The sequence below is a fragment of the Misgurnus anguillicaudatus genome, chromosome 6 (genome assembly GCF_027580225.2).
Source record: "Misgurnus anguillicaudatus chromosome 6, ASM2758022v2, whole genome shotgun sequence".
Lineage (NCBI taxonomy): Eukaryota > Metazoa > Chordata > Actinopteri > Cypriniformes > Cobitidae > Misgurnus > Misgurnus anguillicaudatus.
Window position 1 is genome coordinate 18,864,327 of NC_073342.2, and position 27,731 is coordinate 18,892,057.

Below are 27,731 nucleotides of genomic sequence, written 5' to 3' on the forward strand. Positions count from 1 at the left end.
GACTAATCCTTTAAGATATCACCTTTTGAGTTTTTAACATTTTGTGATTTCCATTTAGGTAAACGTCCTAAGAAAGGAATGGCTACAGCCAAGCAGCGATTGGGCAAGATTCTCAAACTGGGCAGACACAAATCCTTCTTTGTGTAGATCCCCCGGTGAAGATTTAGGATGCTAAACGTGAGATGTTTGTGCGCCTATGAGAGTACATTCACACAACCACTGATATTGACTCGGGTGGGTTTTATAGGTGACAGGGTATACAGTGTGCATGACTCTACACAAACAAAAGCAAACAGAAAGCGTGGTTCTTCACTTCATTATTGACAAAATAAGCTTTGAACGATATATATATAATTTTTTCTAAAGGTGGCCACCAGAAAATTTTTCCAAATTCTGTCTGTTCAGACCGTGGTCCACAATCACTTCAAGGATGTAACATTTAATTCAATCTAAGATGTCAATTGAGCGATTAAATGATTTCATAAAGGTGCTTGACTAGCAAACTAGGCAGAAAAGGAAATGTTCAAAAACATTCAAGGCTTTTGACCGAAATTAATCCAGCATCTAGATTACAAAACTGTTTTTTTGTGTGTGTGTTTATCATAAGCCCTGGCTGGTGTGGATGTATTTGGTGCTCTACTGCCACCTAGTGGGCATTCTGTGACTGACACCTAAATGACGCTTGATGCAAATGCATCAATCAAATGAAACAAGTGTACCCATGGGCAACAAAAAAAGAAACAAGTTTCTTTTAATTTATTACACTTCATGTTGGTGCTTGATTCCCCCAAACTGTTTCATATTGTTATTAATGGATGTATTTATTATGAATGAAAGAGAACGGTGCATTTTTAGGTTTGTTGTTTATAAGGATTATAATTTGGATATTTGGGGCAGCCACTGGTGACCATTTTTCAAAATATCAGCCATTTCTGTATTGCATTGTGGATATGAACAAAAGTAATCTGCTGAAACTTGGTATATTAGCTGCATGTGTTAAAAACAAGCAAATATTTAACTAGAAGGCCTGCCCAAAATATTCACCTTGTGTTATGTTACATCAATTTTTTTTATTACTTTAAGGTCTCTTTTTTCATATAAAAAAGAAAACAAATGGTGAAGCTTGCTTATAAAACAGTGTCACCTTCACCTGTTTTTACTGTTATTCTAAAGATCAAAGTTCATCTTTTTCTGTATAACATTTCGCTGTCTCGTCAAGTCTAAAACACTCTTTGAAATGGTGCTGTGTTTTGGTTGGGGAAAAAAAAAGACATTTAAGATGGCCACAAAGTGTGGGAAAATTTGTACCTTTTTACATTTGGCTACTCATGTTTTTACAAAGAATTGAAAGAGTATTTATTTTTGTAATAAGTCTTAATTGACAGAGAGAATTTTTGCAATTGTACCAACAGTCTGTATGAAAAACGTCTGTTGAGAAACGTCGACAGCCTCATGTTTTGTAAGATTATATGTGTGTAATTTTAAGGGTAGTTTTCTTTGTTCGGTGTGAAAGACCTCAGGTAATTGTTGAATTAGAGCTCAAGGTTGGATTTCCTTTGATAAATGCCAAAAAAATCGTAGTGATCAAATCTTACTTTTATTTATGGTGTCCCAGCAGCAAAAAAAAAATGCTTATCTGATCCGCCTGTAACATTTCAGTGTATGTCTGGCTGTCTTTGGTATACTTTTTTTTTTTAAATGATACATTTTTTATTATACATCATCCTTTCCGTCTTCCTATTTTATGTTTTATTTAAAACACTTTGGCAATAACACATTTCATAGGCTTCCAATAGTTTTTGGAATGAATTCAATTCAATTGCTGCTAAAATGACATGTTAAAGGGACTCTCCACTTTTTTTGAAAATAAACATTTGATTTTTACCGTTTTGGAATCCATTTAGCCGATCTCCGGTCTGGCGGTACCACTTTTAGCATAGCTTAGCATAATGCATTGAATCTGATTAGACCATTAGCATGGCTGTCAAAAATAAGAGTTTTGATATTTTTCCTATTTTAAACTTAAACGCCCGAAAATAGTCCCCTTTGTAACTTTTAATAGCTGGGGACTATTTGGGGCATGTGTAACAAATTTTTGAGTGCGATGCTATCGGCTGAATGGATTCCAAAACGGTAAAAATCAAATGTTTAACTCTAGGGGAGCTGGAAAATGAGCCTGTTTTCAAAAAAAGTGGAGTGTCTCTTTAAGATATAGGAATGGCAGCTCAGGGCTCACATGGGGACCGTTTATTGACAGAAAGCTTTGATATTATTTAAAGGGCTCAGAAAAGCTTCAGTCAACCAAAAGATGGACAGATTTCAACATGGGATGACAACTAGAACATGACTTCATTGTGAGATATAGTGGAGTATGTACTAAAAATGTTCGGACATTGACATCTTAATGCTGTGTTTGTCATCTTAAAATTTTTAATAAAGAAATATTTCGTTTTGATCGATAATACGGATAAAACCATTAGGCCACCAATGTAGCACATGTTGTTTTTCTCCTTAATAACACATCTAGTTTGTTATGGTGCTATTCGTCTGACCAGGATTTAGGCCAAAGTGTTGCAGTTGAAACATTGTTGCATAGACATTGTTTGATGTGAGATGTTTTTTGTTGAGGTTGTTCTGTTTTTCTCACAAATACTGCACTGCATTAACCATGTCCTGCATTATTTTGTTACACTAAACTGTTTGTTTTGTCATTGTTACTATTTTGCTCAACAGAACACCATAACTAAATATGCTTAAAATAAGTCAAAACATTGCTGGCCTGCAGGCAGGGTTTGTACCATGCAGTACTTGTACAGTATTTATTTGGCTTTCTCGGTTGTGTTTGCCATTTTTGGTCTTGCAGTCAATTAAGTGTCTTTGTTTATAATGTGTCTTTACCCTAAATTTTAAATGGTTGTATATTTTTGTTGAATATTTTGTGACACTGTAATTCACAGCTATGGCAATTTGAATTTTCAGTTGTACAATGTGGCCTGTAAATATTAAAAGTTACATGATTGCATATGTTTCTGAGTGTTATTTTAATACTATATTAACAGAGAGATGTCTATATTTAAGTTATTTTAAAAATAGATTTGTTTAAAGATGTATCTTGTTGTTTGGGCCGACAGAAGTGAATGTGCATTATCATTAAAGTCCACATAAGTGCAGGTTTAACTTTTACGTTTACAAAAGAAAACGTATGAAAAACTTGACATCAAAGTATCGCGAGAGCACAGGGCTGTGTTCCGTAAAGGTCTGCTTTCGAAACTGTCTCGCGGTATTTTGATGTCATATTGATATCGACCTGGGTTTTAAAAAATGTCAGTTCGTTACAAAAAATTTTTTTTTCGAAATGTAATTTGAATGAAACTAATTTTATGATTTCATTTTGAATAACAAAAAAATATATCAAATCCTTATTCCTGCTTGGTGTCCGTTCACACTGCAACAGGTGTTCTGTTGTACCTGCGCAAACCTCCATCAGTTTACACCGTTTGTGCGCAAGGGGGAGTGTCGGCGCTCATCAAATGTTGCGTAGTCGCGAGCTCGTGCGCGAGCTCAATAAGCACTGCACTGTGTGCGCGCGCGTGCCGTGACAGTCGCCATTTTATTTTGAAAAATCCAAATCGAACCGAGGGAGAAAGCGACCTTTTATCCGTCAAGATCAGAAGCGAAGATATACGACGAAAATGATCATCCGCGCGTAATTTCGTTTCCAGAATCCAAGGTAACGCATCCACTAGTCGTGGTTTTCTGCGTAATCTCATACATCTCTATATGGGTTAAATTATCATATGTTGCCTGCTAGGCTAATCCAGCGTTAGCTCGTTAGCGTGTAGTTTCCCTTGCTCATCTTAACGGCCAAAAAGTCACAGGCGCTGCCCTAAAAACTCAGTTGATCCGTATTGGCTCAGTTACCCCCGACTGTCCAGTGCAGTTTGGTGGATGAAATCATCGATGTGAGTTTTGTAATAAATGTGAGTGATTGTGAGGCTCGTGAGGTGGGTAATAACTACACGGTTACTGAAGTGATTTATACAGAGTTTGTTGCCTTCATCGGTTTTTCCAGTAATGTACCCTAAATGTGTAAAGTGAGGCCTGAACAACAAGCAATAGGGCAGTGTGTAATTTCTGTGCCTGCTAATGTTCACTAACAAATCACTTACATTTATATTTTGTATGTTTTACACAACTACAAGTGCAATTTATTGGCCGTTTATTACGTTTTTGCATATTTTTTATTTTATATTTGAAGTACAGATATGTTTGCTGGAATCTTCTAAAGAAAGGTAGAATATGGAAAGGTTCCCTGGAATCAACTCTGGATTGCATTTGTACGTAATATAAACGAAATCATGACCAAATCTTAATGGAGATAAGTTAGGTCTTGTTCTTTGTTGTCTTTATTGTAACATCAATGCCTAAATCAATGAACAAACCCACAGGCTAAACCTCTGGTTACTGTCAGTCAAGAGGATTCACATGAGCATGTTGTACTCAAACAGCTCACGGTACACAGGCTAACGCTCGATCACCGTTCGAAACAATGGAGATTAGCCTGTTAGCCTAGCTATTAGCGTACGCGACTGGCGTTGAATCTGTCACAGTTCGCAGTTTAACGTCTAGCATGGATTCTTTAAACATAATGTTATCCAGTGGGTAGTTTAGGTGTTTCCAAAGACCCGTTTCAGTTTCGATTTGTAAGTATATTAATACATTAGGAGTAGTTTATATGTTAGACGAGTTAGCAGCTCTAAGAAAGCTAATATGCTAATAATGTTTTCCATAGCCTAGTTTTTACACCTAGGACGGTTTAAACAAGTAAAATTACTGTTTTGAACTGAAAGTACCTTAGTCTTAGTTATTAGGCCGATTATTTTTGTTAAATAAAATGAGTTGCGTTTCGTCAGTCGATCATATGGTTTTAAGTTAAGTTTAAGCCTAAATATCCAATGGCATATTGATATTGAATGCACTTAATCATTATAACTTTAAGTTTCTGAACATGGTTTCTAAAAGTCACAATTGGTACAGATTTCTTTAGCAGATTTTAAACAATATTAGCCAGATATGGAATTTAAGCAATAGGAATTATATGTACCGAAGGTTTGTTTATTCTGTAGATCTTAAAACTTTGAAGGCCTGTAGGAGCATAAGAACTTCCGGTTATGCAGCTACACAGTTCACCTCCTCACAACTAGTTATTCATAAGCAAACCTGCAAAAAATACTGAAAACATGTGGCGTAGGGCACACGATATTGTGTTTTAAAGTGCTGTTATACAGGGCAGCACGGTTTAGTACAATATCGATATGTGAATACCGCGAGGTTTCCGATAACACCGTCAGCTTTGTTTTTCTGCATGTAAACATGGCTGTTTACGTTCAAGTAGTTGCAGTAATGCTTTCTTAACCCAGATATAATTAGTTTACAGTTTTTATGTATATATTTTAATACAATTTAAATTGATTGGACAAACTTAAAGCATTACAATCACATTATTTAGCTGGTTATGGAAGGGTTTTAATGTGCGTTTAGTAGAAAATTAGTTATTATTTTGCATGGTGTTTTTTAATATATTTCCATTTTCTTATTTTTCTTTGCTAATGACTTTTATTTGTTCGTCACGCAGATGTCACACTGAAAATTGCACTAAAGGACGTTACTTTGAATCAGCATCCACCCAAAGACTCGGCTTGTTGGACACCGGACACTTTTCGCACCTTTTGGGGGGGGAGGGGACCGACAGAAGTAACCTATCACTGAAGTGAATAAAGGGGAATAATGGTGATTTTGCGCCGGGCTCGGCCGCCTGCTTCCGCCCCGACCAGCAATGAATCTTGACTCGCTCTCGCTGGCTTTGTCTCAAATCAGCTACCTGGTGGACAATTTAACTAAGAAAAACTACAGAGCCAGCCAGCAAGAAATACAACATGTAAGTCCATTTGTGTTGTATTATTGTGGTTCATCTCTTTTGGAAATGGCGGAGACATTGTTTGCCTAATGGTCAATAAAAATGATGCAGTTCTAAGTTGTATCTTATAATTTGTAGCATAAAGCAGGTATTATTAGTTTCAAGTGAATTGAACTTTACAGTATATTGTGTTGAAAAGTTTGTGTATTGACAATTTGATGCATGACTGCTCTCATATTGTGAATCGTCACGGCCCTGAGGCAGACAGGCATCTATTACGCTGTCTCTTTTCCCATGTGGATTTTAGTGGCGATGGTAAAAGCAGTGGCAAAGATTTTCACCAGGTAAAGTCCATGACAGCTTTATTAAGCGCTTTAAGTAAAAGGGGTTTTTCCTTATTGTTTTGATTTCTCATTTTTCATCTCTTCAATGCCATTTGCTGTAGACACAGTTTCTGATCCAGGAGTGTGTGTCTCTTATTACCAAACCAAATTTTATTTCGACACTCTGCTACGCCATTGACAATCCCCTGCACTATCAAAAGGTATGCTGATCTTGGTATTTGACCTTGTTTTTGTTTATATACCAATTGGGTATTTTATACTTTTGTCATAAATGTACTTTAGGGCTGCAACAATGTATCAATAATAATCAATTATGAAAATAGTTGTCAATTAATTTTATTATCGAAAAGTTGGTCTGTGGCATCACATGCTCCATACCACCATCATTGTGGACAGCAGACTCACGTCTGCTTCATAAAGTGCTTAAACCCAGAGTATAGTGCGTGTTTTTTTTTACGTGTACACAAACGTGTGTACCATCAAATACAAAGCATCGTTTATTTGACTCGGAAGTGTACACAGACGTTCGACGCATGCGCATTGCAACAAAATGCAATGTATCTCCCGGGCTACATACTACAGTCAACTACAGAAATTTGCATCACGTCCACTATACGCGAAAACTCATGTATGCGTAAAAATGGAACTATACTTCTAGCTTTGTAATTAAAATTTTCTGCATACAATGCGAGCTGCATGCTTATAAAACCAGGCGCTGCTTCTAGGCGCTACTCCACGTTTTTAATTTCTGTAACCATGCGTGTACCGTATTTTTTGGACTATAAGCCGCTTTTTTCATAACTTGGCTGGTGCTGCGTCTTATAGTCAGGTGCGCCTTGTAAGTCAGTATGAATACATTTTGACATTTATGAGGCAAGAGACATCATTAACTTTTGCAGCCGCAAGAGTCCGTTATATGCTGCTCCTGTATTTATGTAATTTAATGGATTCAGTGATGCGGAATGACGAGTCTGCGAACTTCACGCTAGTTGGCTTGTTCAGTTAATTTAGACTATTCAACCTTCCAGGCAAGTTCTGCATGCTATGGTTTATTGTGTAAATAACTGTTTATGTTTCTTTAACGTACAGACATCTATTCAGCCTGCTGTTCTGTCTGCTATTGTTTAGTTACATAACTCGCCTTTCCAGATGAAATGTTTGTTCTTTGCCTTGGATTTTGTGAAATAATTTTCTAAATAAACGTGACGTATAGTCCACTGCGACTTATGTTATTTCGTCTTAATGACGCATTTTTGAATGATGCGGCTTATACTCCGGAAAATACCGTATATCACTAGCTGCATTTTGATTAGCCTTTAAATTGTTCTAATTGACATTGCAAATTGAAAATTGCGCAAAACTCCCATATTTTGCAGAAATGTTTTTACGCTCACATGAGGTGGTTTTTCAGGCAATTTGTAGGAGGTGTATTACGCAAAACTGCAATTCGCATTTTCAGGTCGTCTGATGCAAGCAAGTTAAATAATTATTATTTCAAAATAAAGCTGTGTGTACTAAAACCTCCCAGAAACACCTCAATACGTGTCTGCTCCCAAGTATAAGGGGCTTTAATTGGCATTAATGTTTGGATAATACTCAAACGTCTCCTTCAGTTAAAAATAATGCGTAGTGCGGTGGATGTGATATTAGTAAACCTACCGACATCAGTCGACGTGATTTTTTTTGATTGATTTATCGACAGAGGAAAAACTGTGATGGAAAAGCCATAATTTTGCAATGGTCTTTTGTTGACATTTAGAAAAGAACGCTAAAGTTTTGCACACATCTGCAATGTAAAAGGCAGGTAGTGTCATGTCATCTGGCTTATTTTGTTAATAACAAATAATGTTAGTACTCGCCAAGGTCTAAAGTTGAAGATTAAAGTTCAACTATTATTAGAGTTTATTAATATGTGGCAATATTTGCTCACCAGCACCCCTGAAGATTACAACTCAATATGTTTTGTTTATTTATATTTTGACATTTAAAGGTGTTTTACTATTTAAAAGCTGCACAAACTTTTTTATTTTAAGAGTTATAATATCAAAATTCAAAAGATTGTGTTCATAAAACTGTAGGAGTATGTGGCAAAAGTACACTTTTACACATCAACACCCTAATTTAAGACTTAGCTATAATAAATGAAAAATCGAATTGAGTAGATATTTAGGTTTTTATCGGAGTAGTCGATTCAAAAAATTATCGTCTGATTAACCAATTACGAAAATAATTGTTAGTTGCAGCCCTACTGTGTTTCAGCATCAGGTAGTTACTTGCTGCCTTATGATACATTAGACTTATTGTTTACATATTTGCTTGTTCTTCACAGAGCTTAAAGCCATCACCTCATTTATTTACTCAGCTGAGTAAAGTTCTCAAGCTAAGCAAGGTTCAGGAGGTATGCATAAGGGTTTCTAACACATTCCAAAATGATGTCATATAATTTTCTCCCCAATTGAATGCAAGTATGGCGATTTAAACAATTGCTGCTTTCACCAGGTGATTTTTGGCCTTGCTCTGCTGAACTCTAGCAACGCAGACCTTAGAGGGTTTGGTAAGCGTTTATTTCCTGACTTTGAATTGAACGTTTCGGTTTCGCTTTTCACATTTCATGTTCAGTAAAGGTTTCGGTGTGAACAATCAGCAATCACTTGCTTTTCACAGCTGCCCAGTTCGTGAAGCAGAAGCTTCCTGACCTCCTCCGTTCGTACGTGGACGCAGACCTCGGAGGAAATCAGGAAGGTGGCTTCCAAGACATTGCCATAGAGGTTCTGCATCTGCTCCTCTCCCATCTTCTGTTCGGTCAGAAGGGCTCCAGCGGAGTTGGACAAGAGCAGATCGACGCCTTTCTCAAAACACTGTGCAGAGGTTAGTGGAAAACCTGAATATGGAAGTTGTCTGCGTGGAAATCAAATCTTTGTGTGTTCTTTAGGGTCATGTTGTCTTGCGTTTTTATTTCCCAGATTTCCCGCAAGAGCGCTGCCCTGTGGTGCTTGCGCCACTGCTCTACCCTGACAAACGGGACATTCTCATGGACAGGATCTTGCCAGACTCTGGAGAGATAAACAAGACCATGATGGAGAGTTCCCTTGCTGACTTCATGAAAGAAGTTGGCTATGGCTTTTGTGCAAGGTATGGAACGAAGTTTAAGGGGTGTTGATTACTGCGTCGAAGCTGTACCTGAAACTAAATTTTGATTATGTTGCTCCAGTCTTGAAGAATGCAGGAACATAATCTTGCAGTATGGGGTGCGAGAGGTGACGGCCGGCCAGGTGGCCAGAGTGCTGGGCATGATGGCCCGCACTCACTCTGGGCTTTCAGATGGCATCCCTTTACAGGTATATTTATTTTTATTTATTTTGTTTCCTAGTTTATCCAATATGACAGATTTGTTGGAATAAATTTGTTGTGAGGAGGTTGGATTAACTGGTTTTTCCATCTCTAGTCCATCACGAGTCCAGTTGGTGGTGGCATTTGGAGTGATGGGAAGGACAAAAGTGATGGCTCCCAGGCCCACACCTGGAACGTTGAAGTTCTGATTGATGTGGTCAAAGAATTGGTAAGCCTGGTTCCTTATCGTTTTTTCTTTGGTATGTTTCTAGCTGTATTCAAACTTCTCCTGATCTTTCTACAGAACCCCAATCTAAACTTCAAAGAAGTGACCTATGAGCTGGACCACCCAGGTTTTGTGATCCGGGATAGTAAGGGGCTTCAGATAGTGGTGTATGGGATCCAGAGGGGTCTGGGGATGGAGGTTTTCCCAGTGGATCTCATTTACAGACCATGGAAGCACGCGGAAGGACAGGTAAAACATTTTTATGTTTGTTAAAGATCTGTGTAGCCAAATTGTATTTAATGTTAAATAAGTTCTGTTCCCTGGTATTTTCCAGCTGTCATTCATCCAACACTCTTTGATGAGTCCTGAAGTGTTCTGCTTCGCTGACTGCCCATGTCACACTGTTGCCATTGACATCCTGAAAGCCCCACCTGAAGATGACAACAGAGAAATAGCCACATGGTTAGTCTTAAATACTTAAATGTGACTTTTTCAGATCACTTAAACTCGTGAACATCTTCTATTGTGTTTGTCTTACACATCTTTCATTTTCTTTGCCTAACAGGAAGAGCTTGGACCTGGTGGAGAGCCTTTTGCGTCTCTCTGAAGTTGGGCATTATGAACAGGTGAAGCAGCTTTTTAGCTTCCCCATCAAGCACTGCCCGGATATGCTGGTGCTGGCCCTGCTGCAGATCAGCACCTCCTGGCACACCCTGCGTCATGAGCTCATCTCCACTCTCATGCCCATCTTCCTGGGCAACCACCCCAACTCCGCCATCATCTTGCACTATGCCTGGCATGGACAGGTGGGTGAATTTGTATCATCTGCAGTATTGGTCTTGGGTTGTAGGAATCTGTAGTATGCAGAAATCTAAATAGTTGTTTTGTTTCTAGGGTCAGTCCCCATCCATCCGTCAGCTTATCATGCACTCTATGGCCGAGTGGTACATGAGAGGAGAGCAATACGACCAGGCTAAACTGTCTCGCATCTTGGATGTGGCTCAGGACTTGAAGGTACTGATCTACTCGAATTTAGCATTGCCGTTATTTGACAATCAGAGATGAGATGGTAACGTTGAGTTTTTTTTGTATTTTAGTCTTTATCGATGCTGCTGAATGGTACTCCATTTGCCTTTGTAATTGACCTTGCTGCACTTGCCTCTCGCCGTGAATACCTCAAACTCGACAAATGGCTTACTGACAAAATCCGAGAGCATGGGGTAAGTTGGTGTACGCCAATGTGAGTTTAATTTAAAGCAAATGTAAATGAAAGACTAATGTGATTTGTGGTCCTTCGGTAGGAGCCGTTTATCCAGGCGTGTGTCACGTTCCTAAAGAGACGTTGTCCTTCCATCCTGGGTCCACCTTTGGCCCCAGATAAAGACCAGCCGAAAAGTGCTCAGCTTCCTCCTGAAACACTGGCTACCATGTTTGCGTGTCTCCAGTCTTGTGCTGGGTGAGTAAAGCTAGACTTGGTTTAATACAAGATTAATCAAACAAAAATGAACTGAAAAACTACTGGTACGTGTTATTTTATGTGAATACCATCCTTTGTATTTTTTTAGTGTTATATAAAAAGTCAAACTTCGTTTCAAGTGAAAACTAATGGTTTTGTTTGACTCTTTGAGCAGGAGTGTATCTCAAGAGCTGTCAGAGACTATCTTAAACATGGTGGCCAACTGTAGCAATGTGATGAACAAAGCCCGGCAGCCACCGCCAGGTGTCTTGCCAAAGGGGCGAGCACCCAGCACCAGCAGCTTAGATGCTATCTCACCTGTGCAGGTAACTGTCACCTTATTAATCTTGCCACTGATAACTGGATTTTTTTTCTAAAGCTTTCCATATGTATCATTTTACAAACAATAACATGTTGCTAAGACCCCCCCCCCCATTTTTAAAAGACATGTATAATGGTTTTGTTTTGTGCTCTTGATTTTTAGATGGACCCTCTGTCTGGCATGGGCTCGCTGAATTTGGGCGTCACATCCACATCTCACACCACAAGCATGCAAGGATTTCCCAGCTTACAGGGCTCTGCCTTCAGTAACCCCCAGTCCCCAGCTAAGGCCTTTTCAAACCTGCCCAACGCAAATCCCAGCACAGCTTTCCAAGGAATCAACCCCCTCTCTTCTCAGCTACAAGGTATAATTGACATTAAATATTGTGTGGTTCCCATTGTGGTTCTCTTAACCACCTCAGTGTTTTATGCCGCGTTTCCATTGCATGGTTCCCCTACGGTTTGGTTTGGGTCAGCTTACTTTTTGGGCTTTTCCACTGGGTGCAGTACGTAGTACCCCGATATTTTTTTTAGTACCACCTCGGTCGGGGTTCCAAGCGACCCGAGCTGATACCAAAATATGACGTGAAACCACTGTAGATCACTGATTGGTCTAAGAGAATAGTCGCTACCAGCGTCATCACTATAATGTAAAAGATTAGCTTTACCTTCATGCTAGCTTGCGCTTTCTCGAGTAAACCTGTTGTCATCTGTGCTTTGCTGTAAGCTCCCAAACTCCATTTTAGCGATGAAAAACATCCACATTTTGAGAATCAGAAACACCATAAGTTTTTTTTCCAGACTTGCAGTTTGTGGCGGCACATTCGCGACCGGCACGTCGGCATATATGCTTAAATCAGGGCTCAGTGGAGCGTGTCGACTGACGCCACGGGTATTTGTACAGAAACTGTCATGTGAGACAGGTAGTGATAAACGCGATGTAAACATCTATTTGTGGTGGCCAATTTTAATTTTGTGACAGACTGAGAAATAAATGAACGTATGGAAATGTACAACAACGCTCTCACTTGTATGATGTCACAGCAGTAGGCATCGCAAATATAACGACACGCCTATAATCCCTCTCACTCAGAAGTGATACTAAACTCGATGGAAAAGCTAACTAAGCCAAAGTGAGGTGACCTGACCCAAACCAAACCGTGGGGTACTATGAAATGGAAAAGTGGCATTAGTGTCCTTTCACAAGTGCCAATTTAACAGCTTCTTATCATTTGCCAAGGTCCTCTGAGCACAAGCTTGTCTGGGATCGGCTCAGGCTTGGGCATGCCCCCTGTCAGCAGCGACCCCTTCGGCACCAGGAAGATGAGCACACCGGGGTTGAACCCGTCCACCTTCCAGCAGAGTAAGATGAAGGCCTGTAAGTGGTGGTGTGGCTGAGTGAGTGCCAGGCGCGCCTCAAGCTGTATTTCCTCTCAAAATGCGCCCCATAAAAGTCGTTTTAGAACACTTTACATAATCTCTTATTTTTTAAATTGCTGTAATTTTCAGTCTTACGCAAGTAAAAAAGCACAAATAAAGAGGAAATACAGGTCAGTCTACATTACTGCGGAATGTTCTTGGCAACCAGCATGGATCCGTAAATGTAAATATAATCAGCTTTCTTACATCAGAAGAAAGTTTTTAAGGAAAACAAGCTGTTTGCCAAGAACTTCCTTTTTGGTTTGTGCAATAAAATATTGACTTCGTATGAACTGGGGATTTTACATTCCCACAAAGAAGTGTTTGTAACACTTCCCACCCCTTCTGTGATAGCTGACCTTTCTCAGGTGTGGCCCGAGGCAAACCAGCACTTTACTAAGGAGATTGACGATGAGGCGAACAGCTACTTCCAGCGCATCTACAACCACCCTCCGCACCCCACCATGTCTGTGGATGAGGTGAGAACACATCAGCAGGTCGAACTGAATTAGTATAAATATACAAAATGATCCATTTTTGTTCTATACATTTTCATTATTTCCTTTCAGGTGCTAGAAATGCTTCAAAGATTCAAAGACTCCAACATTAAGCGGGAACGAGAGGTGTTCAACTGCATGCTAAGGAATCTGTTTGAGGAGTACAGATTTTTTCCCCAGTATCCTGACAAAGAGCTGCACATCACCGCTTGCCTCTTCGGGGGCATCATCGAGAAGGGCCTGGTTACATACATGGCGCTAGGGTTGGCGTTACGATACGTTCTGGAAGCTTTACGCAAACCTTTCGGATCAAAGATGTATTACTTTGGAATCGCTGCACTAGATAGATTTAAAAATAGGTAATTGCATTTTTGGTTTATCAGCTTTTATGTTTAAAGGGCACCTACTATGCCCATTTTTACAAGATATAATAAAAGTCCCAGGTGTGCACAGAATGTGTCTATGAAGTTTTAGCTCAAAATATCCCACAGATCATTTATTATTGCATGCACCCTAGTTGGGTGGGTGATGTTTAAATGCAAATAAGCTACCGCCCTCACTCCCTTACCAATAGACAGTCAGCGTTTTCAGTTAAAATAGATTTGATTCCTGTGAATACAGTTTTTGAGACAATAGTATCTCACTATTGAGAGATGGTGGACTGCATACAACTCGCTAGGGGTGTAAACTGATAATGCAGAGCTGTCAGTCAGTGGTAGTGGGCAGGGCTTTATCAGTGTGATGTCACATTTATAGGAGAAACAAAACGGGATGTCTAATGAGACTGCTTTGGTTTAACAGAGATTAAAAAGAGAGCGTACATTTTTTGTGTTCAAACACTGCCAACACACATTTATGTCCAAAAACCTTGTAAAAGTGGTTGGTTTGTTATTTTTTAAGCTAAGTTTTGTTTTAAATTTGAACTACCTTTTATTTCAGACTGAAGGACTATCCCCAGTACTGTCAGCACTTGGCATCTATAGCCCATTTCTTGCAGTTCCCACACCATTTACAAGAGGTAAATTGATTTTCCCAACTTTTCTTGGCATACCTACAGCAGCATCCTGTCAGTATCTCCCCACACCAGTCTGTTACACATCTAGCTGAATATGTCTTCTGTGTCTTGTCCGTTTCCTGTGTATACAGTATATCGAGTATGGCCAGCAGTCAAGAGACCCTCCTGTGAAGATGCAGGGTTCCATTACCACCCCAGGCAGCCTGGCACTAGCCCAAGCTCAAGCCCAATCTCAGACCCCCAAAGCCCCCCAACCTGGTCAACCCAGCACCCTGGTGACCACAGCTACCACGACCACCACTGTTGCCAAAACCACCACCATCGCCAGACCCACAGCTGTCGGACTGAAGAAAGACGTGCCAGTGAGTCAAACGTTTAACACGGTTTCTGAGTTTGTGCTTATAGCCACAGACATTTCCTGTTCCCTTTACTCGGTTGGTTGAGTAAGCCAGACAGAATTGCAGTATAAAAAAATAGTTTTGTGATGAAACATTGTGGTCTGTTCATTTCCTTCACAGCCTTCGATCAACACCACAAACATCGACACCCTGTTGGTGGCCACCGACCAGACTGAAAGGATTGTTGAGCCCCCAGAGAATGTTCAGGAAAAGATTGCGTTCATCTTCAACAATTTGTCTCAGTCAAACATGTCCCAAAAGGTGTGTTTTACATGCAATCATTGGCCAGATTTTGTAATGATGGTATGTTCTGTAATTCCTAAACTAGCTTTTGGTGCCCTTTAAAGGTTGAAGAACTGAAAGAGACTGTGAAGGAAGAGTTCATGCCGTGGGTCTCTCAATACCTGGTCATGAAACGTGTCAGTATTGAGCCCAACTTCCATAGCTTGTATTCTAACTTTCTGGATACACTGAAAAACCCTGAGTTTGTCAAGATGGTTCTCAATGAGACTTACAGAAACATCAAGGTAAGATTTATCTCATGACAAGAATAAATAATATTTTACTCTACATAAAAGCTCACAAATGGCTGTAGGCCCCACCCCCTTAACATTTTCTTTCCATTCCCAGGTCCTTCTTACCTCCGATAAGGCAGCTGCTAACTTTTCTGATCGATCCCTGCTGAAGAATTTGGGTCATTGGCTTGGAATGATCACCCTGGCTAAAAACAAACCCATCTTGTACACAGTAAGTTTATTTTGAAGGACGCTCGGAAAACAAAAGTGCAGTGTTTATAGAGATGGGTGGTGAAAAAAATTTATGTTCTGCTTTCACTTAGGACCTGGAGCTCAAATCTCTTCTGCTGGAAGCTTATGTGAAAGGCCAGCAGGAGTTGCTGTATGTTGTCCCCTTTGTGGCCAAAGTCTTGGAATCAAGTCTGCGGAGTGTGGTAATGACTCCCATTTCTTCACAGCCTTATGAGGTTCCCACGGGTCCTTAAAATCATTACGTTTGTGAATCTGGGGGGGGGGATTCAAGGCCCTGGGACGTTTTTAAAAATATACATACCTAGATACAGGTCATTGAAAGTGCTTGAATCTATTTTATGCAAGAAGATTCCTGGAAATAAATCCATATTATTCCCTGTGTAGTGTAGGAGAATATCATAAAAATTCTAGACTTTAAGCACACGTGCTAAACTGTTCGCTTTAAATGCTTATATCTTCTGTATGCAAATGTTGAATCATATCAGAATGCTTTAACACTTTAAAACGTCTCGGGTTACGTATATAACTGTTGTTCCCTGAGAAGGGAACAAGACGCTGCGTCTCCCTTGCCATACTTCCTGCGTCCCTGTAACAACTTCTTTGGCAATATTTCATATAGCGATATACTTCCTGGCTCCCTTGTAACCCTGTCTTTGTCGTTAAGCCTCACCATTGGTTAAATGTGAATTTGACACATTCAGATGCACTTACCCCTGGAGGCGTCCCCAAAGTGTCACCGCAGTGACGCAGCGCGAGTTCCCTCAAAAGGGAACTGTAATAATGTAACCTTGCTCTCGCTTGAAATGTGTCCCCATATTTAGTCCTTGAATTTGAGGGTATTGGACCTGGAAAGTCCTTGAAAGGTCCTTGAATTTGAAGTTAACTAAGGTGTGGGAACCCTGAATGATCCTTTTTTAACAACTGTTGTCATCTTCTGTGATCTTCAGACCACAGAACCCTTGGACTATGGGTATCATGAATGTACTGGCTGAACTCCATCAGGAACATGACTTAAAGCTCAGTCCATCCTCACTGATGCCGGATGATTGCTACTTAATCTTGTAGTGGAATAGTTTGCCTCACTCCCACAGTTCTCATGACTTAAAGCTCAACCTGAAGTTCGAGATCGAGGTTCTCTGTAAGAATCTGTCTTTGGACATCAGCGAGCTGAAGCCAGGAAACCTACTGAGAGACAAAGAGAAGCTCAAGAACCTGGAGGAGCAACTCTCTGCACCAAAGAAAGAGACCAAGCCTCCTGAAGAGATGCTGCCTATAGTTACAACAGTAGAACGCTCAAATGCTTAGTATTTATCTGCAGGGACACATCTAACATCATGCATCAAACATGGTTGTACGCTGCCATGCTGTTAAAATGCGTAATTGTCTTTTGTTGTTTCTAACCAACAGTAGATCCCGTTGCGTTTACAACAGCACCCTCAACTCCAGCAACCACCACTACCTGTACGGCCACTGGGCCGCCCACACCACAGTTCAGCTACCACGACATTAACGTCTATGCCCTGGCTGGTCTGGCCCCACATATCAATATTAATATCAGCGTGAGTTCATGTGTTGTTGCATCTTGTAGTTTTAAGAGTAGAGCAGTGGTTTTGATCCAAACTGTTTTTAAAGTATTGAATAAATAAAACCCTTACCAAAGCCATCATCGCCGTGTTTGTGCAGCATCCCACTGCTGCAGGCCCACCCTCAACTGAAGCAGTGTGTGAGACTAGCTATCGAGCGTGCCGTACAGGAGCTCGTGCACCCCGTGGTGGACCGATCCATCAAAATCGCCATGACCACCTGCGAGCAGATCGTCAGGAAGGACTTCGCCCTGGATTCAGAGGAGTCTCACATGCGCGTGGCCGCCCACCACATGATGCGAAACCTTACTGCCGGCATGGCCATGATCACCTGCAGAGAGCCGCTGCTCATGAGCATCGCCACCAATCTCAAGAACAGCTTTGCGGCAGCTCTTAGGGTAGAGTAACATTTCTTTCACACGGTTTGCTTAATGTTGTAATCTACATACAAGTAAACATCTCTTCCATATACAACAAAATACAGCCATGGGCTCCCCTTACCTTAAAAGACATAAATTGAATAGATTACAGGGTTTACCTCATATTTATTATAGGAGCAGTGCGCTAACAGTTACTCAAAACCCTTTAGCAACTCCATTGCGAGGTTCTGGCAGTCACCCAAAAAACACCACTCACATTTTCTTCATAAAATGCAATCTTGTTTAAGTGTTAACTCACTATGGATGTCTCTTGCAGGCACCCACACCTCAACAGAGAGAGATGATGGAGGAGGCAGCTGCACGTATAGCACAGGACAACTGTGAGCTGGCATGTTGCTTCATTCAGAAGACGGCAGTGGAGAAAGCCGGACCAGAGATGGATAAGAGACTGGCAACTGTAAGTTTTAGTTGCAACCCTAATTAAATAGACGGTGGCACAGTGGCTTTTTGGATGGCACTGTTGTAGCCATAGATGCTGGAACTGTATTGAGAAATAAATCAAAAGCAACTCGGTGTGTGACAGTGTATTTTGAGGGTGGTTGAAATCAGTTGAAGATCTATAATCCAGACATGGAATTTAGCTAAAATGTTTTCTTCCATATTGTAGGAATTCGAACTGAGGAAGCATGCCCGCCAAGAAGGCCGTCGTTACTGTGACCCCATGGTTCTCACCTATCAGGCTGAGCGTATGCCAGAGCAGATCAGACTAAAGGTAAGAGCTTTTCACAAAATTCTGAAGAGGGCTTGAAATTAACATTTTTACTAGGTAGCACTAGGGGTGTAACGGTAAGTGTATTCGTACCGGACCGTTTCGGTACAGGGATTTCGGCACTGTGCACGTGCACCGAATGCAATCTTTTGTGTGTGGAACATAAGTGGAACACAATATGTTGTGTGCGTTTCCACACGAACATATTAAGTGGCGGAAGTCTCCGCGTTCAGCGCAAGTCTTCTGTCAAACATAACATAATTCGGCCCGCAGAACGATTTGTATTTACTTAGTTGTATATTCGTTTGATTATTGATGTAAATGTTTACGGGGCCGCTTACGTGTCGCATCTGAAAGCACGTGTTAAACGCGTGTCAACGTGGTGATTTGTTACTTCAAAAGTGAGTGAGAGGTTGCACGTTTTTCGTTGCAACGCAATCATGAGATGTGCTTTCTGTGACAGCGAGAATAAGGAATGCGTGATCAGATTTTTTATCTACACCTCACGTCAATCATATCATTGTCACAATGAGATCAGCTGGTCGGGACAGAGAAGAGCTGTAACCCGGGTTTACTCAGCTGTTACTCAGCTGCGGAGGGGTTTGTTAGTTTAAGTCAAAGCTTACATTGACGACACAAGCAAAGATTAGGAGAAACGTGCAAAAGATAAAAGATGGCTATGTATGCAACTCACTAATCTCAATATGAGTGTATAATAAGTATATCATCATGTTGCTTGCTATCCAGTTACACATAGAGCAGTAATATTATTTTTATGCAGAGATGGTACATAACCAATTCAATACTGTCACTTAAAAAAATCCAAAATAAATCTAAATGGTGGCAAAAATGTAGGCTAATAGTTCATAAATGTATTCAGGAATTGAATTTGTTAGTTCAAGGTTTTAGTAGAAAAAGTTTAAGAGAAGGTTAAGAAAAGATTTACCTACTGTTATAAAATAATGTAAAGTATGTTATTTAGTGGAGAACTTTGCAGTAGTATTTTATTTATTCTTTTTTTATTTTATATATTATATTTTAATAGTGTTTTAAAAAAAATGTAAACAAATTGTAAAAAAGTTAATAGTAATAAACAACCTGCAGTTTAATGTTTGCATTTTTTCCCTTACTGTACCGAAAGTGAACCGAACAGTGGCTTCAAAACCGAGATACGCACCGAACCGTGATTGTTGCGTACCGTTACACCCCTAGGTAGCACTGGTAACACCAAATATAAAAGTTTTGAGATCCATGTCAGAGCCGATGGTGTAGTGGGCAGTACTATGACATGTGGTGCTTTCGCACTTTCTGCGACCCGAGTTCGATTCCTGGCTTGTGGTCATTTGCTGATCCAATACCACTCTCTCCTCCCTGACCTCTCCTTATTCACTGTTAAAAATAAAGGGAACATGTTTTGAGCTCCAGATAAAATTTAGGAGCATTCGGTGAAAATTATAGGAGCATTACATTTTCATCCTAAGATTGAAAACTTGACAATAAAATTTGATCTTAAATTATTTACGACACACTTGACTTGTGCTTGGCACAACCTCTTATGTGTAAAATGTGTAGATTCAAAGGGCTCTATAAAAACCATTTCATGTTATTTTAAATTTTTTCACATTTATTTGAAATAGTTTTATTTTTACAAATCTCATTTTTTTCTATTAAAATTTTTCTGGATTCTGTATTTTACTACTTTTAGTTTCTTTAATAGTTAATTACAAACAGCATGTTCAATAAACTGAATTCATAAACAAAAAACAAAACAAAACATTGCATTTTTATTTAGCATTCATTTTTTGCTGCGTAACAAAACTTTGTTTAAATTAAAAATGAAAGTATGAATCTTTTAAAGGCGGAGTCCATGATGTTTGAAAGCCAATGTTGATATTTGAAATCACCTAAACAAACACGCCCCTACCCCAATAGAATCTGGACCTTCTGTTGATAGACACACATACGCAACCCGGCATTTGATTTGATTTGATTGGCTATAAGTGTGTTTTGGTAGTCGGCCCGTCTCCTTTTCCAACGCGTTTTTCAAACATCGTGGACTCCGCCTTTAAGTGTGTGATTATTACTTCAAAATCATTATTTTTATTTTTTAAAAGTATTTTTTTATACAGAATTAATATATTTGTCAGCTTCATTACGTTCAACAAACTTTTATTTTAATAGGTTGTCGGTTTGTATTTGACAATCGCATTTCTCAATGAAATCCGCGTGAACTCTGACAGCATCTCTGAATATGAACTTCATGTATTCGTGTCCTCAGATGCTAAAAATGGCATGAATCTGAATCATCCCTGTAAAGTTTCATTGGTCTCTAAGTATATGCGAACGTTTTGTAAAGAAATTAAAACCGGTCGAACCACACCAATCTTTGCACTCCCACAAACGCTCCCAAATATATTTTGATGTTGTGCAAATTAAATTTAAGGAGCATATGTGACCAAAATGGTCACAATTTCAAGCCCTGTCCAAAGGCTGTGGGAATTGTGATAATGTGGTGTTGTGTATAAAATGATTTTTTGCATTTCAGGTGGGTGGAGTGGACCCTAAACAGCTGGCTGTTTACGAGGAGTTTGCACGAAACGTTCCAGGCTTCCTGCCTAGTAATGATCTTTCTCAGCCTACTGGATTCCTTGCTCAACCAATGAAGGTAGTAGACCTTGTTTTTGATTAATTTTGATGATTAAGAATTGGTAATTTTATGGAAAAAAACGTACACACTTTCCGTTTTTGTATTTCAGCAACAGGCATGGCCGGCCGATGATGTGGCTCACATCTACGACAAGTGCATTTCAGACCTGGAGCAGCACCTTCACGCAATCCCGCCAGCCCTGGCGATGAACCCACAGACCCAGGCCATACGCAGCCTACTGGAGGCCGTAGTCATGGCCAGGAACTCTCGTGACGGGATCGCTGCCCTGGCCCTTTTACAGAAGGTCAGTAAGCATTCGAAAAGCTGTAAAAGTGGAACATTGCACCCAATCAGTGGTTATATTTAGCAAATCCCTCTCTGCATAGGCTGTGGAGGGTCTCCTGGATGCCACAAGCGGTGCTGATACTGATCTGTTGCTAAGCTACAGAGAGTGCCACTTGATGGTGCTAAAAGCCTTACAGGACGGTCGCGCATACGGCCCACAATGGTGCAACAAACAAATCACCAGGTCAGTATCACCAAAATTTTTGTTTACCACAAGCATCGACTGGTTTCTGAGGATCTAACGTGTTATTCTGCGGCACTTGTAGGTGCCTGATTGAGTGCAGGGATGAATACAAATACAACGTCGAAGCTGTGGAGCTGCTCATTCGAAATCACCTTGTCAACATGCAGCAGTATGATATACATCTGGCTCAGTCCATGGAGAACGGGCTTAACTACATGGCCGTAGCGTTTGCGATGCAGCTGGTGAAACTCCTGCTGGTCGATGAGCGCAGCGGGAGCCACATCACCGAAGCCGATCTCTTCCAGACTATTGAGACGCTCATGAGGACCAGCGCCCACTCCAGAGCCAATGCACCTGAAGGGTAAGACAACTCTACTCTATGCTCATGGAACATGCAAAATGTATACCTCACTTTGGATACAAGCATCATGCAAATACTTTGGTTACTGAAGGTTAACTTGATGTTTTGCATGTAGTTTGCCCCAGCTGATGGATGTTGTCCGTTCCAACTATGAGGCCATGATCGATCGTCACCACGGTGGGCCCAACTTCATGATGCACTCTGGGATTTCCCAAGCTTCGGAGTATGACGACCCACCGGGCCTCAGAGAAAAGGCAGAGTATTTGCTAAGAGAATGGGTCAACCTGTACCACTCGGCAGCTGCTGGGAGGGACAGCACGAAGGCCTTTTCTGCATTCGTTGGCCAGGTTAGCTTATTTAAGTTTATTTGGTTTGTGCCCAATAAAGCGTGCCACACAAGCCCTGAAAAGTGAAGCCAAAACGTCTCGATTTCCCCCAGTGACTGGTCCCAGTATAGGTCATAAACCCCGCCTCCCCATGTTATTTAATGGGACCAACTAAACAATTCAATTACACTTCAATTATATTTTTTCCAAAGCTGGTTTCTGTCATTTATTGTAGTTTTTATCACGCTGATGTAAATTCAAGTGTTTGTTTTTAAAATAAGTTTGTTTTTAGTATTAAAACGGTGGTGTCACATAATGATTGACAGCTGGGATATGCACATTCTGCGAATGTGGGGTCTTGCTTTAGCGGCTTTACTTCCTGCTTGCTACTGCGCAGGACTGGTCCCGAAATCGCTACTGCGCAGACTTAAGACCCAAGATGTCAGCACCGTATCTAGGGCCCAATAAAATCCGTTTTATTTTTTCCCAAATTCCGTTTTATTTTTCCCCAAATTCCGTTTTAATTTCAGCAAATTCCGTTTTATCCGTTTTAATTTTTGGAAATTATATTTTTTACCCTTTACTTTTATTTTAGTCATAAAAAGAGAGTGCCTTTAATGTTAATGATTAAAATGTAAATGATTTGGGGGAAAAACTGGATAACAGAATTACTTAATGACTATAAAAGATGCATTTACACACGCACATACACACGCACACGCGCACACAACTCAATTCAATGCATTGTTTTTTAGTGTTGTTGCAGGAGGCTACAACAAGGTGTCAAAGCAGTGGTGCCTTAAACACGTCAATCCAGCGGATCGCGATCCATATTTTATACACAATCGCTTGAAATGCATATAACTTTACAAACATACACAGGATAGTGGTCTGACTTAGGACAGCATGAGCACGCAGCTCATTGCACGTGCGAGCGAAAGAGAGACAGAGAGCGGCGCCATGATGCAGATGATTATATTTTAAATGCGAGGGATAGTTAGTTTGCCTCAGCTCGCTTGAAATGCATAAAACTGAACAAATACATGAGGATTTGTGTTCGGACTTCGGACAGATGCGTGAGCGCGGGCAAGTGAGAGGTACAGTGATGATCACAGACATGGATGAGAGAGTGCATGTATCTTTGCGCTCACCGTGAACAGAGTGTTGACTAACCTTCCAAAATAACAGTTCTCCGGTCACATAAAAGTCATGTGAGACCTGCTCGGAACTAAGTGCTTAGCGTCAAATTTCTTAATTTTTTCGCTGACGAAAGCAGAGTCGTGGAGAGCCGCTTCACCATGGTTTCAGTGTTTTGGAGGGGTCTGAAACGACGGGAGGGGGCGTGTCGCCCAGATTTACTTCCCCCGGTCTGCATTTCCCCAAGACATACGTTCGTCTCCCACACAAAAACATAATTTTATTCAAAATATGTAAAATTCCGCAAAATTCCGCGTTAATACTAGATTCCGTGTTAATAAGTCAATTACGCGATTCCGTCCGCGATTCCGTGATCGCGGAAATTATAGGGCCCTACATATCGGGACACTGACGGCTTCACTTTTCACCAATTAAAGAGAGAACGGGCGTCGTCCATTTTTTTTACAGTCTATGTGTCCAATTGACTGCAATTCCTTCATCCTGTCATTCATTTACATGCCCTGTTTTCACAGATGCATCAGCAGGGCATCCTAAAGACCGACGACCTCATCACTCGCTTTTTCCGGCTCTGCACCGAGATGTGCGTTGAGATCAGTTACCGGGCTCAAGCCGAACAGCAGCACCCCACCACCAGCCCCGCCATCATCAGGGCCAAGTGTTACCACAACCTGGACGCCTTCGTTCGGCTCATCGCACTACTGGTGAAACACTCCGGAGAGGCCACCAACACGGTCACCAAAATCAACCTGCTCAACAAGGTCAGACCTTTGAAAAGTAGTTCTTACATCACTTTTCTGTGGAGGACTTTAACAAGCATATATGTTGTTATTGGGTAGGTTCTGGGCATTGTGGTTGGCGTGCTGATTCAGGATCATGACGTGAGGCAGACGGAGTTCCAGCAGCTTCCTTACCACCGAATCTTCATCATGCTTCTGTTGGAGCTCAATGCACCAGAGCATGTGCTGGAAACCATCAACTTCCAAACCCTCACTGCCTTCTGGTGAGCACGCAGATTTAGTCTTTAATTACTATTGCACAGCTATAACCGTGTACTAAATAGTGTTTTTTTACAGTAACACCTTCCACATCCTGAGGCCAACTAAAGCACCTGGGTTTGTATATGCCTGGTTGGAGCTGATTTCTCATCGCATCTTCATTGCCAGGATGCTAGCACACACCCCACAACAAAAGGTGTGTTTGTTGTATTATATATATTTATATGCAAGCATAAAGTGTAACTTCACATGCCATAAACCAACCACTGACCACTTGTGCTCTTTTTTTTTTATGTTAGGGTTGGCCCATGTATGCACAGCTGCTGATTGATTTGTTCAAGTATCTTGCACCCTTCCTAAGGAATGTTGAACTCAACAAACCTATGCAAATTCTCTATAAGGTATTGGCGCATTGATTTTCCATCAAGCATGTAATGTTTTGCCATTTTTTCCAGCTAATGTTTTCGTTCTCGTCTTCAAGGGAACGCTACGCGTGCTGCTCGTCTTGCTTCATGACTTCCCAGAATTCCTGTGTGACTATCACTATGGCTTCTGTGACGTCATCCCACCCAACTGCATCCAGCTGAGAAACCTGATCCTGAGTGCCTTTCCCCGCAATATGAGGCTTCCAGACCCCTTCACCCCGAATCTGAAGGTATAATCAAACATTTTGGATGTTTGAACAGGACTGACTTGATATCATACCTGCAGTTTTACTGTAGATTGATCTTTGTGTTTTCACTAGGTGGATATGTTAAGCGAGATCAACATCGCTCCCCGCATACTCACCAACTTCACCGGTGTGATGCCATCCCAGTTCAAAAAGGATCTTGACTCTTACCTAAAGACCCGATCACCTGTCACTTTCCTTTCTGAGCTGCGCAGCAACCTGCAGGTTGGGGGCGCCACTCATATTGCACTAATACTAATATTGCTAATTGGTTACCGTTTTGGCAATATAAAATTGCTAATTATGTTCTATCTCAGGTGTCCAACGAACCAGGCAACCGCTACAACATCCAGCTGATCAATGCGTTGGTGTTGTATGTGGGCACCCAGGCCATCGCCCACATCCACAACAAGGGCAGCACTCCCTCCATGAGCACCATTACTCACTCGGCACACATGGACATCTTCCAGAACCTCGCAGTCGACCTGGATACAGAGGGTAAAACCACTTTACATTTAGCCTTTGAGCACATTTTGGCAAAACAAGAGCCTTATTGGTTGTAACCTTGTTTTTTCCAGGCCGCTATCTGTTCTTAAATGCGATAGCCAATCAGCTGCGTTACCCGAACAGCCACACACACTACTTCAGCTGTACCATGCTGTATCTGTTTGCGGAGGCCAATGCTGAAGCCATTCAAGAGCAGATCACCAGGTACGACCGACCACTTCCGACTTTTGCCCTTACTTCATGTCTGTACAATGAAAGTGTCTAATGCAATTCAATATTACGCAGGGTCCTTCTGGAGAGGCTGATCGTGAACCGGCCGCACCCGTGGGGTCTGCTCATCACCTTTATTGAGCTGATCAAAAATCCTGCCTTTAAGTTCTGGAGCCACGATTTTGTGCACTGTGCCCCTGAAATCGAGAAGTAGGAGTCCTCATCATCGTTTCGCACGTTTACGCCGATACATCTGCAAGTTTAGTAATGCCAATCTTACTTTAACTCCTCAGATTGTTCCAGTCGGTGGCTCAGTGCTGCATGGGACAGAAACAAGCCCAGCAGGTGATGGAGGGAACAGGTGCTAGTTAGGCTGCAGGAACCGCTCCTGTACCCAGAGTGAGAGCTTCATTCGACCCAACAACCCTGCACATCTGATCGACACACAGCTGGCACTGAATTACTGTCTGCCTTTTTGGGCGACATCTGACCTGAGGAGTTTTTTTCCCCCAAACATGTTAAAATTTCTATGTAAATATTAAGAAGGACATTCAGGAGCAGATTTTGCGTAATTTTGAGACACATGCTTGAGCACATTTTACTTCTGGCTGTTATGCTCCCCCTAACTCTCCATTTTTCTTTTGCCTTCAAGACGAATTGACTTTTGTTTGGAAGCTTGATAAGTGGCTTGAGGAAGCTGTCTTGTTTTATTATTTTTATTTTTCCTGATGTTTGGTTTTTAAGGGGAGAGGGCTATCAGTGCGATGAGCTGATAGGATCAGATAAATGTCTTGGACTGCAGGGGGGTCACTAGTTTGCACCTGTGCACCTGTGAGAATACAAATATTGGGTTGGAGGTTCTCTCTGGCACTTGTACAATTGTGGAAATATTCAGTAAATTGGATCTTCAGAGTTTGTACAAAGATTCAACTTGCGGAACAAAAAAGGACCAATACAGCTCATTTTGTAAGGATTTCGAATGTTTTGTAAATGTATTGGTCCGCGTGTTGTATTTTGTAGTACTTTGTAGTTGCCTTTAGTTCCTGCTACTTATTTCCTGTATGTATGCATTCTGTAGTTACCGCATTAAACACTTGAACTGCTCCTTGCCTAGTTCTCATTTCATGTATTGATGTGTTGAAATGTTACATTTGTTTAAAGAGCAACCATCCTCAGATTCACCATTTTACATTTCCTTTCGTGTGTATGCGTTACTCATTGCGCGGTTTGGCGAGTTTTAATTTGTGGCGTATAGCAGTAAATAATACAGTGATATGATCATGCATACGCTTTTTCTGTCTTTTCTGCTGAAGACCATACCCATTATATCAAGACACACATTAAGTGTGTTCAATCGTATGCAGCGCTTGCACAGAGCGATTGTCATATGACATCAAATGTACAGTGAGATAAGACGGCTTGTTATGCTTTTGAATTGCTCTTGCGGTACAGTAATGTCACTCGCCAATCGTGTGGATCTGGGGGCACTGCATACACACATAAAAATTAAAATCTTGTTTTTATCAATAATCATCTCGTCTCAGTTACAAATTTGACTGGTAAATGATAACGAATGATTTGCCCTTGTATTTAATTATTAAACTGATTGACAGCTTAATAAGCAAACATGTTATTTATGACTGGTCTGGATGTAACTTTTGATACAGTAAGGGGCGGGTGGCTCTCCTATTGACTCTGACCTATCAGTGTGGCTCTCATAAAAAAATAGTGAAGACCGCTGCCCTAAAGTAAGCGATTATGCGAGTTTGACACGGACGACATTAGCATAATTCCTCCCATAGCCGGTAAGTTAACTCCTGTCAGCATTGCATTGTGAGCGAATCTTTCAAACATGGTATAGAGCGTCACGTTTCCGGCACAACGTACAGATAGCTGGCCAATCAGG

At 40.9% G+C, this 27,731-nt stretch overlaps 2 protein-coding genes across 4 annotated transcripts in view; both read left to right on the forward strand.

Annotated features, from left to right (window-relative positions):
• Positions 1-3,022, forward strand: part of kdm7ab (lysine (K)-specific demethylase 7Ab) — a 35,325-nt gene extending 32,303 nt beyond the window's left edge. For both annotated transcript variants that reach the window (XM_073868663.1, XM_073868664.1), the window contains exon 20: positions 59-3,022. In XM_073868663.1, coding sequence (XP_073724764.1) covers positions 59-147 — 89 coding nt within the window. In that variant the 3' untranslated portion in view covers positions 148-3,022. The remainder of the gene's footprint in view (positions 1-58) is intronic.
• A 533-nt stretch (positions 3,023-3,555) lies between these two features.
• cnot1 (CCR4-NOT transcription complex, subunit 1) lies at positions 3,556-26,929 on the forward strand. Of its 2 annotated transcripts, none has more exons than XM_073868665.1 (48): positions 3,556-3,730; positions 5,636-5,935; positions 6,151-6,261; positions 6,363-6,461; positions 8,591-8,659; positions 8,761-8,815; positions 8,926-9,129; positions 9,225-9,393; positions 9,473-9,599; positions 9,707-9,820; positions 9,896-10,066; positions 10,152-10,279; positions 10,383-10,623; positions 10,712-10,831; positions 10,915-11,037; positions 11,119-11,273; positions 11,449-11,599; positions 11,758-11,959; positions 12,835-12,957; positions 13,368-13,492; positions 13,583-13,869; positions 14,450-14,527; positions 14,647-14,887; positions 15,044-15,184; positions 15,271-15,450; positions 15,554-15,670; positions 15,762-15,868; positions 16,626-16,695; positions 16,786-16,969; positions 17,092-17,245; positions 17,371-17,671; positions 17,970-18,110; positions 18,321-18,425; positions 20,968-21,087; positions 21,179-21,373; positions 21,456-21,598; positions 21,681-21,959; positions 22,075-22,306; positions 23,956-24,201; positions 24,280-24,443; positions 24,517-24,634; positions 24,738-24,839; positions 24,920-25,093; positions 25,184-25,333; positions 25,426-25,606; positions 25,687-25,819; positions 25,901-26,035; positions 26,119-26,929. In XM_073868665.1, the coding sequence occupies exons 2-48, from the start codon at positions 5,837-5,839 to the stop codon at positions 26,195-26,197; spliced, it is 7,143 nt and encodes a 2,380-aa protein (XP_073724766.1). In that variant the 5' UTR covers positions 3,556-3,730; positions 5,636-5,836; the 3' UTR covers positions 26,198-26,929. The 2 variants fall into 2 exon arrangements, with proteins under 2 accessions (XP_073724766.1, XP_073724767.1); XM_073868666.1 differs by having other exon boundaries at positions 3,557-3,730; positions 14,450-14,528; positions 14,657-14,887.
• The last annotated feature ends 802 nt before the right edge of the window (positions 26,930-27,731 follow it).

Bases quoted from the DNA above. Each gene is read 5' to 3' on its own strand.
- cnot1 (XM_073868665.1), top strand. From the start codon at position 5,837: ATGAATCTTGACTCGCTCTCGCTGGCTTTGTCTCAAATCAGCTACCTG. The intron at 12,958-13,367 runs GTAAGATGAAGG...CTTCTGTGATAG, and splicing joins CCCGTCCACCTTCCAGCAGA to CTGACCTTTCTCAGGTGTGG. The intron at 26,036-26,118 runs GTAGGAGTCCTC...TTAACTCCTCAG, and splicing joins TGTGCCCCTGAAATCGAGAA to ATTGTTCCAGTCGGTGGCTC.